At 48.9% G+C, this 15,151-nt stretch overlaps 2 protein-coding genes across 6 annotated transcripts; both read right to left on the bottom strand.

Annotated features, from left to right (window-relative positions):
- On the bottom strand, positions 1-10,529 carry LOC143377492 (serine-enriched protein). 5 transcript variants are annotated; one of them, XM_076828764.1, is made up of 10 exons: positions 10,000-10,529; positions 8,005-8,225; positions 3,912-4,032; positions 3,448-3,613; positions 1,579-1,772; positions 1,147-1,364; positions 902-1,084; positions 753-831; positions 514-692; positions 1-440 (listed from the first exon to the last, which is right to left on the bottom strand). In XM_076828764.1, the coding sequence occupies exons 2-10, from the start codon at positions 8,199-8,201 to the stop codon at positions 239-241; spliced, it is 1,539 nt and encodes a 512-aa protein (XP_076684879.1). In that variant the 5' UTR covers positions 8,202-8,225; positions 10,000-10,529; the 3' UTR covers positions 1-238. The 5 variants fall into 5 exon arrangements, with proteins under 5 accessions (XP_076684879.1, XP_076684877.1, XP_076684878.1 ...); XM_076828762.1 differs by lacking the exon at positions 10,000-10,529 and adding an exon at positions 9,613-9,753; XM_076828763.1 differs by lacking the exon at positions 10,000-10,529 and adding an exon at positions 9,715-9,747.
- On the bottom strand, positions 1,968-2,782 carry LOC143377494 (putative small nuclear ribonucleoprotein E). Its single transcript, XM_076828769.1, has one exon. The coding sequence runs from the start codon at positions 2,687-2,689 to the stop codon at positions 2,405-2,407; it is 285 nt and encodes a 94-aa protein (XP_076684884.1). The 5' UTR covers positions 2,690-2,782; the 3' UTR covers positions 1,968-2,404.
- Positions 10,530-15,151: the final 4,622 nt, after the last annotated feature.

Raw genomic sequence — 15,151 nt, 5'->3', positions numbered from 1 at the left:
AAAGTCTGATGATCCATTCTTTATTTTCAGTACGAACAGTATACAAAATTACAGTTTTGTTAAATATACTCTGTGGGCATTTAAAATTCATTGAATTCTGAAGTAAACAACAAATTGCACATTCGCGCCTTAATCTATAATAATACATTTCTAATTTATGCTGCACTCGCAATGTTACATGACATTATTTTGAACCACATATGTACAAGCTTATGCGATAAAAGATATATATGTACCGTTAATGAGCGGATTTGGAGACCGGATGGCTAGGAGTAAAAACTTCGTAATCTACTACTGAAAAGTGGTAGCCTCCCATGAGTACGGTGTTAGAGGCATGCTCGCCATCGTAGCTGTGTGGAAGATTGCTATAACTGTCCGTATTCACATTGCAATTGTTAGCAATCAGTAAATCTGCTCCCGCCCCAAAAATTGGCCCGATACTGCAATGGTATTAGAGACTTCAAGTAGTTGTTCACAATTTATCCGTATACTTGGCAACAAAACTAAACTTACTCTGGGTGATAGCAAATTGCAAATGGTTTCTTCACAATTTCGTACTTTGTTGGAGGTACATCTTGAGTGTTCGTTAAAGTAAATAGGAAAGCTTTCTCTGAAAAGATGTAGTGCCCTTTAGCATTTGTTTTGCCCCATGGCGCGTCGCTGAAACCACCACAGATTTCTCCTCGAGTTCCCTGAAACATCATATAGCATTATTATTCGCACACTTAACTTTATGCGATCGTATTACATACCAGCGTAATTACGTATGTTGGACAAACTCCGTCGCAATGTCGATGAAATGATGTCGCTGAATAACCATGACTAGAGGCTCTGCAATTTATTAACGATTAGTACGTTACGTTAATTGTGATAATTCTTTATCGATGCACATTCAACACACCGGTAGACTAAACGCCAGCTCTGTTTCGGTGACCCGTACCACTGATTCAAAAGTCGTTGGAAACCCATCTTATCTCGGGATAAAATTTGCGAGCCAAGGAAAAAAAATGGGCTGACTCTTGGCTGTAATCGTTTATCCTCCCAAATCTCTGCGTACTTATTTGGGAGCGCTGCATATCTGTACCTAAAACAAAACGTAGAAATCGAAAGCCTCCAAGAAAAACAATATTTCCGGGCAAACCATACCTTATGGATTTTGAGCCACTTGATCGATCTGGATTGAAAAATTCGTACCTCTCCAAGGACAGCTCTATGGGCACGGCTCCGGTCGGTTCTACTTCCTCCGCGAACACCTGGCTATCGATCAGCAGCAGGCGGACGTGATTTATCACTCCCGATAAATGCTGGCAAACCCTCATTCGCTCCTCCTCTGTCCAGTGTTGGGTAGGCTGCGTCACCCCTGCCTAGGATCGTGGTCCGTACGGTTAAGCGTTCCTTAACTCGTAATTTTAAATTCCGATCCAAGAACCTAAGGACCCAAGGACCCGGTAATAATCGTATGCGACATAAGGTCTGAGACCTCGCACGACATACGCACGGTCAGAGCGCTAAGTCTTTTTCGAATTCAAGGGATTTAAAGTGCTCGGAAACGGAATAATATTTTCATGGGAAAGGAACCTGATATTTAGCCCAATTCAGTACCGCCCTCCAAACATCTTCTTCCTCCAGTCCTAGGTAGTCCGAAGATATAAGCTTCACCAATGCGTCCTTTGGAAGATTGCAAAATGCTGTAGTCTTTACTGTATCTACAGCATTTTCTCCAATGAAGGCGAAACATCTTTCTATGAAAGACGAACAAGCTCCTTTACCACCTGTGAGAGAAAAAATGCTATATAAATTATCAAGTCTTATTGGTAGTAATTACATTCTCATTCTCTCAGGCAATAGTGTTTAACTTCTATGAGCTCTAAAATTATTCATTCTTCTTTACGCATTACCTGCACGCTAATTCTATCTGGTAAATATGAAATTAAGGGTTTCACGTACGAGTATCAATAACACATGCATTATGGTTGAAAAATATTTATTAAATGTAAGTTGAGTTCATATTCGTTACAGTAACTGGTCAGTCATGTAATATTTACATGTAAAACAAATGGAATATATCGCACAGTTCTCCACTGGATGAAATACAGGCTTCACAGGACGCAGTTACATTTGAATGTTCTAGTCTTCTTACAAAAATTGTTTCAGTACAGTAATAATTTCATCGTCCATGATGATACCAATTACAATTTGTACCGATCAATTCGTCATTGTTCATCTTAGCTATTCTAAATTAAACGTCACATTTACAACGTCGAAGGTGTTCACGATTTCTTCGTTGAGCGTTTCGACGTCCTTCTCTTTTCTTCTGTACAGTTCACAAACGTGATCTCCAACGCAAGGTATAAAACAATTTGTTGCTCGTCCCAGAAATGTCCCCCCACGTTTCGGGCCATAATTAATTCGCCCCTGGATTCGTATTCTGTATTAATGTTATGTTATCTCCCTTCAACATTATGCGTCCCAGCGATTTCCTGTTCTTCGTCTTCAAATAGTACTCCTCCGCATCGTCCAGTACCAAGTTCATGTACTCGTCGAAACCAACGATGTGCCCCTCGATACGGAGGTTTATGTTCTCGAACAACCAAACTTGCACACGCGAACGGTTTTGCAGATATCGAAATATAAGGTTGATGGGCTGCACCATCACCTTCTGAACCTTCTGTGGCCCCTTGTACGACATGTTTTTAGTGGTTTTGAAAAATTAATGCAGAACGCTTAACAAACGTGTGCTTTAGAAACGCCGGACGCCGGAAGATATGGATACGGCGTCGTAGTCGTACCAACAGTCTTTTCTAGTTATTTTTACTATATTACATTCTTCAAGCCGAATACGTTCGAAAATGCCCAGCATTTTCAAGTATCATTGCACGATGAAAAAATAAATCAAAATGAGGGTTTGTGCAAAATTGCTATGTGCAAGATTTCATATAAAGAATTAAAAGCTTGCATAGGGATAAAGGTTTGAGTATTGGTAGTATTAATTCCCTAAAATCTCCCTATACGTGCTGCCGCGGTGGAAACGGGTGGCAACTATGTTGGTTACACGACGAAGAACATGGCCGATAAGTAACCATGTGAGCAGAATTTTTTTTAAATATAAAATATCATATTTATGAATTTTCTTGTATCCACAAACAAAATAACAGAATAATTGAAACCGTTTAAATTTTAGTATAATTTGTAGAAGATAGTACAGCAACGATCAAGAAGCTATACAATGCGAAAACGAATAGACTCTACTGTATTTTCAAATTGATAAGGGCTAAGGAACTCGCCAGACGCTCACCGTTTCGTCATTTCGATTCTAAACGTTACATGCGATTCCCAAGCATTTAAAGTTGCACGCGTTCCGTCAGTCGAGCGGTAGCAAATCGGCAAGTTCGTGAATTGAAATTGTTTGGCGCTTCAACTTTTAATAGGATGCCATGAATAACTTACCGGGAACTCGCTCTTGAGCCTCCAGTGCCGCAGTCAAAAGAGCACACGCGTTTCCGGGGCTGAGAGTGGCGGAGACATGTTCTTCGCAACTTCTCCAAAGTTCCTCGACACCGAGTTCTTGAGCCAGTCCCAGCATCTCGAAGATGCCACTGTCCTGTAGCATGACCTATAGAAAAGTTACGATTGTAACTCGGTTGTGTCTTGCGGGTCAACGGGAAACTTTCTCATGTTGGGTGGAGGAAATATAAAGAGGTACCTATACTCAAATGTTGTACAAAGCGACAAACTTGAGGGAACAATCGCATGGGCTTAAATGTCTACATATTCATCTTGCTGTGTATAAATTCTTCAAACTTGCCAAAAAGTATACGGCGTTTTAAAACCTCGCTATACATCTTCCACCCACGATACTTTTCCCCAAAACCACCCTAAATCTTCTTCCTTCGTTCGAGCGCCTTATTTACCTTGCCCGTGTAAATGTAATGAATGAACTGCCGAAAGGTTTCTGGATGGGCGTGCGGCATACGCACCGGTGTTGGATTTCCCGGCGTACCGATCCTCTTCGCGGCCGTGAAGTTCTTGCACCTAAGAAACGAATCCGATGGTGTATCGATTCTTTGCGACGATAATTAGAAGAAGAGCCACGCGGCTCTGAATCGCCCGAGAGTAAATGCAACGTGGCTGCGTGGCCCTTCTAACGAACACCAAGTCACCCACCACTTCGCCCTTTCGTCACCCCCGCGCCTACTACGTACTTTCTTCATACAGCAGTGTTTCTTACTACAAAAGGGCTTAATTGACTTCGTCAGGAAGCTCCGTTGCCGCGAGAGTATTCGTAACGCGCGCGAGTCGGGGCTTTAGTTTTCGTTCCTCTAGAAATTAATGGCGACCATCGAAAAGCCGCCTCTCACCACCGCGCCCTTTTTCCCTACGGCGAACCGACGGCACTCGTAAGGACGGATCATTTCTGACTGTTCGAGTTGAAAGCAGATCCCCCATGACCCATTGGGAGACCATTCGATCTCGGGCTTTTCCGCCGTGCCATTTCCTACCTCGCGCGGCACTAGATACACAAAAGGGAGGCTTTTAATATCGACAAGTCTAGAAACGAACGGTACACCCGTTTCTTTATTCCTGAATCGCTGGTGCACCTTCTCCTCGTATTTTCCTTCCACGTACATTCGTACGCTTCCCTGGGAAATATTCCGGAGGGTGTTTCAGACGTTTTTTAATAGCAAAAAATCACGCATTGATATTTCGTCGTACGAGGCCAGTTTACTTTCGCCGGTACTCGAGAAATGGAGGAGCTTTGGAGGAGTAATTAAGAGAATCCTGGTTGAGCAAGAAGGTGGAGTCAGTTTTTATGGCAGGAAAAAAACAGACAGGCTCTCGAATAGATGTTCCATGCCCACGGAGTCGCTGGCGATACAACGGCCCCAGTTTCTAATACCATTAACCTCGGTGACGCGAAAAGATTCCGCGTGCTAGAAATGGAGAGGTTCGCGATGCGAGTCGCAAGGGGGCAAAGCGTGCCGGCGTTTCGTATCGAATCAAAAGAAAATCCGTCAAAGAGCGGACGCAAATGGAAAAGGCGTGCACGGTGCGCTGCTTTGATATTATAACCGGCGCGTTAACAAACGCTCGGGTTCGTCGACAGGAGAGCGCGAAAGTCGGGAAATCGTGGCCGACCCGCGAAACATGGTTGCCGTGTCGACAGAGGGAAACTAGTGCTCGAAAAAATTAAAAACACCCGCACGTACAGGCGCAAATACGCACAGATGCACGCCAGCGCTGCGGGTCGACTTTCAACGGAACGAAAAAAAAACAAAACGAAAACGAGAAAGAAAGGAACTCGACCTTTACGCTTTCGGTTTGGAAGCGATATGCGGGCTGCGCGCGATATCAAAGCTAAACTCTGCACATTTATTTCCATAAATTAGAGAGAAATCTTGCGATATTGCGACATAGAAGCGAGCACGCTCTCCCCCGTTTGAAATTCGATTCCCAGAAAATCCTGGCAAAGATCGAGTAACGAGCATGTCGCGGAGCTGCCTCCAACATCCTCCGCCAACTGCCTGAGACGACGCGCACGTAGCCAAGCAATTCTGGCGCGAGCCACGGCAATATTCGTGCACGAAACCACGCTAGAAACAGATGAGAAAAAAGAGTATTAAGAAGAGAAATAAAGGTACCGGATGCTTGGTCCTGATGGATGGTGCGCGGAACGAGGCGAACAAGGAATGGAGGAAAGGGGCGGTCGAGGTGGGGCGGAAGGGTGAGAAGGGAGGCGCGGGTAGAAGAAGGAGGAGGGCGCGGAGAGAAGCTTTTCCCTAATCACAGGCGAACACCGCGCAGCGGAATCAAAGAAAACCAAATATCAGCGAGTGACGCTGCGAGAAAAGAATAGGGCACCGCGCGTCTGCTGTGACGACGAGGTGTCACGGGGGTGGTAGCGTAGGTTCGCGAGAACGGCTCGTGGAGAGAGGATGTTAGAGGGGAGAAGGGGAAACGAGGGTCGTGGCTGGTTGGTTTCACGGCGGCAAGGGTTGAATGTCGCCGCGGGCTCCGCTACTAACGACCAAGCGTGCGATTATATAGCGGCTCCGTCGATTTCCGTGCAAAAACCGCCTACGGTTCCGGCGCACGAGAGTCAAATTCGCGTCACACCTCCTCGTTTCCCGTGCCGCTGGAACGCCCCGCTTCTCTCCACGGTCCATTATCGGATCGTTCGTCGATCGATCTGGACGCGTAGCGTTGTCGTCGGATGCATAATTACTGGGGAGCTTATGTGTCGACAATGGGCTGGCGGGATCTCTATTTCCTGGGATTATTATGGTAGACCTACGGGTTGCGAGCTTTCTCGCGCTCGAAACGTCCGAATTTCATTTCGCTACCGAGCAGAAGCGACAGGTAACCAAGGGATCGCGTTAAAGTGCCATCGAACAGTCGACGCCGAGGCGTGTTTTCCACTTCCTTTTCTTCCGTTTGTGAAGCATCGTCCTCGACTCCGTCGCAGCTCGAAATGAGAAGGATTCCAACGGATCGTGGGGTGGGGAATCCCGACTCTTTGTCAGGATTTTCACCGGACTGGAGTGCACCGCGTAGAGTTTTGAGTGCGGCCGCGTATTGTCCATTCGTTTCTCCTGCGGACGCCTGTCACGAGCATGCGTAACTTAATTTTCCGAGGTCGGCGTTGACGGGGGACAGGGGACGGCGCAGCGAGGGGAAAAGGGACGACGACAAAAGAAGCCGTTTCTCTTCCACGCCCCGATATCAAAAGGGATCGCGGAAATATCGTAATTGACTTTACAATTAGCATCGCCCTGCCCCGCCGGGATGTCGCTGCCTCGCGACTGACCCCCTCTAATGCGCCGCCGAGGACCTCTTCTTACAACAATTAGAATTCAGCCGGTGAAAACGCGGCGAGACGCGGCCGCCGCGGGTGAATCGTCGCGGAGAGCACTCCTCTCATTGTCCGACTAATTAGAACGTTCGATCGATTCATTTCACCGTAACAATCCGAGCCCCTTAATTAAAATTCATCGCCAACTACGCGGAGCCCGCTGCTCTTCCCGCCGAAAGAGAAGTTTGATGACCTAGCGATATTTCTGTCGTCCCTGTTCGCGCCGCCAAGGGCTCTCCTTGTTCCTTGCCGCGATCGAACGGCGTTTCACGGGCGGAACGCCCTCTCCTCTTTCTTTCGTGGAACAGCAACGAAACAGGGAAAATTATGCACAGATCCGTCGGACGCCAGTGACTTCGGGAACTTAACGAAGTTATCATTCCCCTCTTCGCTAGGTTCGTTTGCGATTCCCGCGGTGGAAAGTTAGCTGCGCGGGGGTTTTTCTTCGCCGCCAGTTCCGTGGCAGAAAGAAAAGTTCGTAACGCAGTTACCGCCAAGCGAGTTGCTCGAGCCAGTAGACACGCGATTGTCTCGTTCTCTCGTGAACCGACGGTATTTTCGATGGCCAAGTTGCTTCGTTACGCTACGTGCGTCCCTATTTACATTGCAAAAACCGCGGCGAGGATAGGGGTCCGCGATATTCCACTCGGCTGCGTTAATTCTCGATTTTCTGCAAGTGGCGAGACCCGTTGTCTCGCGGCGCCACGTCGTATTTATTTTTCCCGAAGTTGCGCGTCGGAAACACGCGACCGCTTGCACATTTCCCCCGTTCTATGCTAGAGTATCGTGTAGTTCGTCTCCCGCGTGATTTCTCGCGTGCTTTCGGGTCGTTCCGAGGCCTCCGAGGGGATTCGGCGCTGATCGATCGAAGGGGATGCGTCGACGAGCGGTTTTAATAAAAATTACGATTAACAATTAATTCGGTCCCAGGACGGCATCGCGGCGGCTCGTGTAATAATATTTCCCGCTCGGCTCGCTCTGTTCGCGTCCCCGGGGGCGGTGAAAGATATCGGGAGGAAAAGAAAGTAATATAAATTGTCTCATTGTGAGCGCCGCGAGTGAACCGCCCTCTGAGCGCGCGCCTAAGTAAATTAATCCACCGATTCGATGCGCTTCGTTGCGAGTGGAGACAATTCGAACCGCGGAATACTGACCTCGCCTGCAGTATAATTCTGTGAGCGTACACTGGCGCCTCATCCCTTCCAAGCAGGAAGACTATGTCGGCTGTGTCTTTATCCTCTGAAAGGCGAGCCAGGTCCTCCAGGAGTCTTGGCACACCGGCTAAACCAGCCTCGCCCGACACCCCCGCTGCACCTGGTGCTGCACCCACAGCGACAGCTCTGGTTCCCATGTTGTCTCGATCACGGATCAACAGCTGTATGGGGAACGCAACGACAAATTAATTAACGGAATGGGTGAACTGTATTCAGTAATGGTGTCGTTAGTGTCGTGGTAAGAGGTTCTCAAGCATCTCGTTCGAGGAAGCTATTGAAATAGGTTCAGCTCCAGAGAATAGTTCTTCAAACTCTTGCACTTTCATGTCTCAGAAACTATAGGTGGTACAAGGAAGGGGGAGGCAAGAAGCTACCCTGTGGTGGCATGGGTGTTGTTTCAAGCCTAATCTATAGTTAGTAGGGTGAACAGAGGAAATGTAGTATGTAGGATTTACAATGGCACATCCAGGGGTAGGGTGTCCCTTATAATGACTTTTTTTTTAAAGAGTGATCCAAGAAATAGCCTCTTTTTGGTCCCACGATTTTGGAACTGAACATTAATCGCAACAAATTTTCAAGTTGAAGTGAATTTTCAATTTAAAGAATTGTTCTTGGACTCTGTGTAAGTCCTCTAGTTCTGCACAAAGTATACGTTATATACATACCTATATAAATTTTTGGAAACTGAAAACCACAATTTTTTTTAAAAAAAAAAGCCGGTGCTCTAAAGATTAAATCCTGAATGCGCGACGAAGGATCTAGCACTAATACACTTTTGACTAAACAATGAGATCTCTTCAACGAAATCTTCTTCCCTGCCACAATTTCGAATTCACAAATTGTAACATTTTCCCTAAACCACCCTACGCAATGAAGTTCTCATGGTTTCTAATCATCGAACCACACCCGATCGCGGGATTCTGCGCAACCGTTAATCCAAGCAATTCGCGATAATCCAAAATTAATGGGGGTTCCGCTAACAGGAATAAAGTCTTGACTGATGACAACGAGGGTGAATACCGCGGCGCGTGTCATCGCCTCCAACATTTTCTGGCTGCATCCGTGCGCGCGCGCGGTCACCGCGGGCGGATGCACACGGCGCGAGAAAAAAAGCAAAACCGATTAACGTACAATCGGCGCTAATTGCGCGATTAATATTTGATTTGCACCGCGTCGCGACGCGGCCTTTCCTCTCTCTCTCTCTCTCGCTCTCGCGGGCGGGCTGGTGCACACAGTCGGTCGATCGACGCAGATTTTGTGTCACGGCGGCTGGCTGATTCCCTTTTAATTAGTTCGGGTTTTGTAGTTTTCGAACGCGCCGATCGCGCCGCGTATACGAGAGGGAGAGATCGCGGCTGCCGGTCATTTGTCCTCCCTGAATCCCCTCGCCCCATCGCATCCAGCTTTCTACGCGCCGTGATTCGATCAAAAACCCATCCGCAGGAGGTTTTGTTTACTCCCAGTTGAGCGAGTCGCGGCGTAAAACATTTATTAACGGCCGGACGTCGTGGCTGGCTCGGCTTGATTCACCGAACGCTGGCGACTTGCCTCGCCTATCCTTCCCGAATCCTTCGTTCCACTCGCACCACCCGTTATAAATCAACTTCTCAAGGAATCGATCTCTAACCTCACACCGATCACTTTATATACCTGCGATATTGAAATCTGGAGTCGCTTAATTACTTTTTCACAAGAAATCCGGGCTGGAATGGCGCACCAACGATGACTACGGCTGATCGCGACGTTTGTTTTGCACGTGCGTGATCGATTGGTCTTCGTCGCGTTCAATATCGTCCCCGGGATAAATAAACACACGCTCGGTTGTGTGAGTCGCGCGAGAATTCCGTAACGAACGCACATCGTCGAAATCAGTGGTTCGAAATTGGCGCTAGCGCAGATCCACGGTTCGATCGTGTCTGAACGAAGGAGGCTCACCTGAGGAACGCGAGATCGCCCAGCTCTAAGGTTCGTAGTCGACGCCACCTCAGAGAGGAACGACCCGTGAAAACGTTGTCGAGCAGGCGTCTAAGCGAGTCGAAGCGGCGAGGAGAGGCGTCGTTTCCGTGGCACACGTGGACGAGTATTATGTTGGCGCGCGAAACACCGCATTTTCAGCGGATCCACGGCGTCTTACTCTCCCACGGGGCGGGACATTGTTCCCTGAAAGTTGCTCGTGTCCCTCGACGCGCTATCCCTCTGTCTGTGTCGGCGGCACCCGTTGTTCCACAACGGAGACGCACTCCCGCGAGATCCACCGCGTGCACACGGAGTCGGAAAAACGCGGAGGAGAGCTGGGTCCCTTTTCGGCCGGAAGTTTTCAAGTTCACCGCGAGGTATTTCTCGAGCACGAGACGAGTTTTACGAGCGCTGGACCAGGCCTGGCTCTGTCCCACCGCCGCTTCGATCCTTCTCCTCTCGTTCTATCGCGTTCTATCCTCCACTCAGGTGTGCCTCGACCTTTTTCCACCTATGCCACTTCCCTCCTTTCTTCTCGTTCTCCCGTGGCCAATGCTCCTGCAAGATCACTCCTCCTCCTCCACCTCCTGCAGCCGTTGTTGCCAGATCCTCCTCTCTGGAGCACGATCGCACGATCAAAAAGAATACACGAGCCACCTCATTCCAGCTAGCAACGGATCCTCGTCTACTCGCCTCTCCGATCCACGCGATCTCTCCGAGTTTTTCGCCGTCCTCCTTGCCGGGCATACTCGCGTCGTATATCCACATTCCACCCCTTTGTCCTCCTTAAAACGTACTCAAGGCAAGACCCTGCTAGCTGGTCGCGCTCCTGGACCCCCCTTGTACCTCTGGCTTTCGAGACGACCTCCCTGTGATTTTGCTCGGTTGCGCTATATTGCCGCAATGCGGTGCTTCCCAGTTTTCCCCGACAAAACGCGGTCGCTCTTTTATTCGCGTCCTGTGCGTGGAGCCTCTCGGCCCGCTCCTCAGCTCCGCGAGACCTCCGTGATTCCCGAAGTTTCCGGCGAGTCACGTCGCGATTCAGACTCTGCAGCTCGAGTTTCCGTCGCTGATTTCGTCGGCCTGTACTTTCACTTCAATCTCACCCGGACACTGTAATTGTATTTGACTTGGTCGCGAAGTGTGATTGCGTTGCGTAGGTCACGTTTGGTCAGGGACGTTCTTCTCATTAGGCTCGCTCCGCGATGAGTACCAATGGGATTTCCAGGGTTATTTAGAATTCGATCAATAATTAAACTTCGTATAGGGTTGCATCGGTGTCCACTTTCCAATCCTCGAACACAATTACCTCGGAATGCGGCTTGGGTCTGCGTGGAATTCGGGATGCCGATCCCTGCCGCCATTTTGGCAGGATGCGCTCTAGCTTTCTCATTTAACTTGGCCCGAAGTACCGCAGTGCTGGGAATGATTAATTGCGAATACAAATTGACACTGCCCTTCGTGAAGTGTACTGATCCACGGTAAAGTTTCGTCGATTTCTTCAGCCGCAAAGTAATCGATCGTTGGTAAGGCAGACAAGCTAACTCTGTTGGTGCAACGATATCGATCGTTGGTTCAACGATCGTGATATCGATTGAAGAGCAAACTCATCGGTATCATAACTGCGGCAACGAAATCGAACTTATTTCCCCCCCCACAATTCGCACCACTCCGATTGCCACGTCAGAAATATTCCCCAAGCCCGCCTCCTACGTTTCAACGGTCGTTCCCCAGCAAATGTTTCCCAACAGTGGCCACGAAAATTCGCCGTTACCTGAAATCGTACACAATTTTATATAATGTGGCACGCATTAAGCGTCAAGTGTTACTCGTGACGATGAGCCGTACGAATTTCTAGCGGCGGTAATATCAGCCCGCTTCTCTTTCTCTCTCTCCCTTCCTCCTCCGCGCTGAAATGGAATCCTCGGCTGGCAGTAATAATCGGGGAAAGATCACTTAATGGCCCTCCAGGATAAGAGCTACCGCTATTTGCACCTCCGCGAATTTACTGCCAGCGCCCGGCAAAATTGCCGCATTATGCCGTTTAACGCCCTCGCGGAAGTACACCGCGTCCCGAGAAACGGTGGAGAATAAGAAGCAACGCGGCGCGAAGCGGGGGGTTGAATGCGTGGCGAAAAGAAACGGGACAGCCGGGGAGGAGAAAATTACACGGGATGTCCGCGTGATAGAGCGATGCGACGCGACGCCATAACACGGGGAAAGGTGTCAGAGAGTGCGAACAACTGGGGCCGAGGATCGCGCTGCATAATAGATGCGTCGGCCGCGCTTTGGCGCAAACAGGAACAAATTCCTCGGTGCACTCGTTGCAACAATTGAATCGGTAATCAAGCCGGTCCCGATAATCGAATCAGCCCGGGTACACGCGTAATTGAAATTTCGCAGCCGACCACTGCAAATATCGCCCTGCCAGCCGCCCCGACCCCCCACGCGAAATTGCCTCCGCGAGTTTTCATCAGCCCGTCGAAAATGTTGCCCCGATCCGAACGGCAATCTTACAAATTGTCGGTGCCAAAAAAAAAAGAGGGAAAAAAAAATCAGAGGGATGATCCATAGCGACGTCGATGGCACGGGTTGTGCACCGTTTCACGATATAATTCGACGGGACGCGTTCGCCGCGTGAAATCGTATTTCCAGGCCGTCGAAAAATCCTCCGCGCGGTGGCAGGAGCACGAGGATGTCAAAAACAGACATGGCGGAGCGCGACGGGGATGGAAATCTCATAACAGTGGGCTATTCCGATGTTGCGACGACGGATTTTCAAGGCAGTGTCGAGGAGGAGATCAGTCGTGGCAGTTTTCATTTATAAGTGTACGGTTGCGGTGATTCTGACATTGTCTTTGGTCTTTTATGCAAAATAGCTGGTACGTTCGAATACGTTTTCATCTCCTGTCAGGTGAATACAGAGACACCCTCTGTTTGCACAGGGAGCATAGTTAGTGCCATTTTACTTTTCCGCCAAGAATCCATCCTCTCGGCGATAATGACCTACCCGGCAACGCGTACGCTGAACAGGAAAGAAGACGGGAATTAATTATCGCAGAACAAAATGGGCACTTAATTAACGCGGCTGACCGGATCAGATGTTCTTAATCGCGGAACGGTGTGACAGGCAAGCGAGTTTCCTTGCAGCGCACTTCATTTCGCCAACCGTGAATAAAGGACCTCGGAGAAGACACGCCGTCGCCGCTCCGCGCCCCCGCTTCGCGTAAATTGACCCTGACGAAGGAAAGCATCTCTGCAAACTACTTTCATTCCGTCCCTTTTGTGTCCCTCCGCGCCGTGGCTTTGCCTGAAAAGACCTCGCGCGATCTATGGAAAGTGCACGGTCGGCGAGTCGCGAGTAAATTGACGCGCGACTAAATATCAATTGTACACAGTAATTATTAGCAACGCCATTGTGACCGAGCGGAGGCGGCCTTAATAATCGATCCGCCGAGGGAAACCGCGTTTCCCATCCGGCTGCGACGCCGTCGGATAATGTCGACGCTCAGACGGTTCGACGTTTCTTGGGACATGGAAATCGGGTTTAATTACAGGGAGACTGTGGGCCTGGGAGACGAACGTCTTTTCTAATATCGCGAAGCATCTCTTACGCAAGGATCCAAAGAGAGGAAACGAGGGAAGGGACTTGTTCTTTCTGGAAACGAGCCTCGCCCACTTTCGCCTTGATCTCTAATTCATTTAGAGAGGGCCAAAGAATGTTGCCGGCATCGACACGCGATAAAAGGCCGCGCACGGGAGATTGCAATCTCTATTTCACCGGGTGAATCGCGGAAGCACGGCCAAGGTTTTTTCAAGCAGTTAGACATGCAGTCGAACGGGGGTGGCCGGCGCATCCTATTCACCTTGTGCCGCTCGCAAGGCGGCATCCATTCCTCCCCAGCAGTTTTTGCGTGATGTAAACACAAAACTCGCATCACGAAAGAGAGATGGGGAAGGCCGTGCTGCGGGCCTTCCTTCTTCCCTGCCGTCGGCGTCGTGTACACACCTCTAGTCTACCTTACGGAACGTGGACCGAGGGTATCTCTTTTTTTCTCTCTCCTTCCTTTTTCTAAAGACACGCGACACAGGGAATGCGTAATACGCGGAACAATGCTCGACACGCTTTCCTGCAACTCCACTCGCATTCACGGTATCCACCCGCCCCATTATCTTTTCAGAAACGTCCACTTTGTACCGTTTTCACGGGGGCCGACCGTGCGTCCCGCCGTCAGGAAGCAGCTTAATTCACCCCCTTCGGGCGGGACGTACGAGTGATCGCGTTACCCGGCGCGGATACAGACGTTCTCGAGCGGATATTCGACGGGCCCTGGCAACGGCCCAGGCCGCGTAAATCAGCCGACGAAACGCGAGCGTTTAACGCGGCGCGGCGCCCCGGATTTATGCACACCGGTATCCCGGACAGACAATTTATATCGAGTCGATTCGAAATAAAGCGATCGCTCGTAAATTCATTATAAACCGGCCTGCTATGAATTCATTTCGTCGGGTGGTATCATTCGAGCGGAAAGCGCGGGGAAAAATGGTATCACTTTTACGGGCAATGCGGAAATTTATTTAATTAGCGAACGGACCCGCTCAGGCGCGTAAAATCGAAAGCTGGGAGGATTTCGCACGGATAATGCGTGACGGATAAAAACGATGATTAATAATTTGCTCGCTGCCGGCGTCGAAATTTGTACTGGGCTTACAAACAAATTGACGGAGCAGTTGGTCGCGTAATTTGATAATCGGAATAATCGCTCGTGGAATATTTTACTCTCGAGCCCTGTGTTCCTTAAAAGATTGAATGTAAAAAATGTTTGATCCGCCCACGCGTAGGGTGACAAGTAGTCACGAATGACAAACAGAATTGTAAAGTGAACTAAAGAGAATGTTGTTCAAGCGGCACCCACCGTGAGTGTAGACACGTCTAGCGCGACATTTCAACGCGGTGCACAGTGGGGAAATTTCACGATTTTATGGCCACAACCACAAAAATAAATTTTTCAATTCGACAAAATAAATGCAAATGTCAATTGAAGAACTAATATGAGTATCAAATGCCACCAATTTTACTGTTAAATGTTTTAATAATTTAATACAAAGCTCGTATAGACTCGCAAATGTT

The sequence above is a fragment of the Andrena cerasifolii genome, chromosome 16 (genome assembly GCF_050908995.1).
Source record: "Andrena cerasifolii isolate SP2316 chromosome 16, iyAndCera1_principal, whole genome shotgun sequence".
Classification (NCBI taxonomy): Eukaryota; Metazoa; Arthropoda; class Insecta; order Hymenoptera; family Andrenidae; genus Andrena; species Andrena cerasifolii.
Note: the sequence above shows the minus strand (reverse complement) of the source record. Positions and strands in the feature narration are given on the sequence as shown.

Bases quoted from the DNA above. Each gene is read 5' to 3' on its own strand.
- LOC143377492 (XM_076828764.1), bottom strand. From the start codon at position 8,201: ATGGGAACCAGAGCTGTCGCTGTGGGTGCAGCACCAGGTGCAGCGGGG. The intron at 3,614-3,911 runs GTAAATAAGGCG...ACTTTTCTATAG, and splicing joins ATTACATTTACACGGGCAAG to GTCATGCTACAGGACAGTGG. The intron at 693-752 runs GTATGTAATACG...ATGATGTTTCAG, and splicing joins CAACATACGTAATTACGCTG to GGAACTCGAGGAGAAATCTG.
- LOC143377494 (XM_076828769.1), bottom strand. From the start codon at position 2,689: ATGTCGTACAAGGGGCCACAGAAGGTTCAGAAGGTGATGGTGCAGCCC.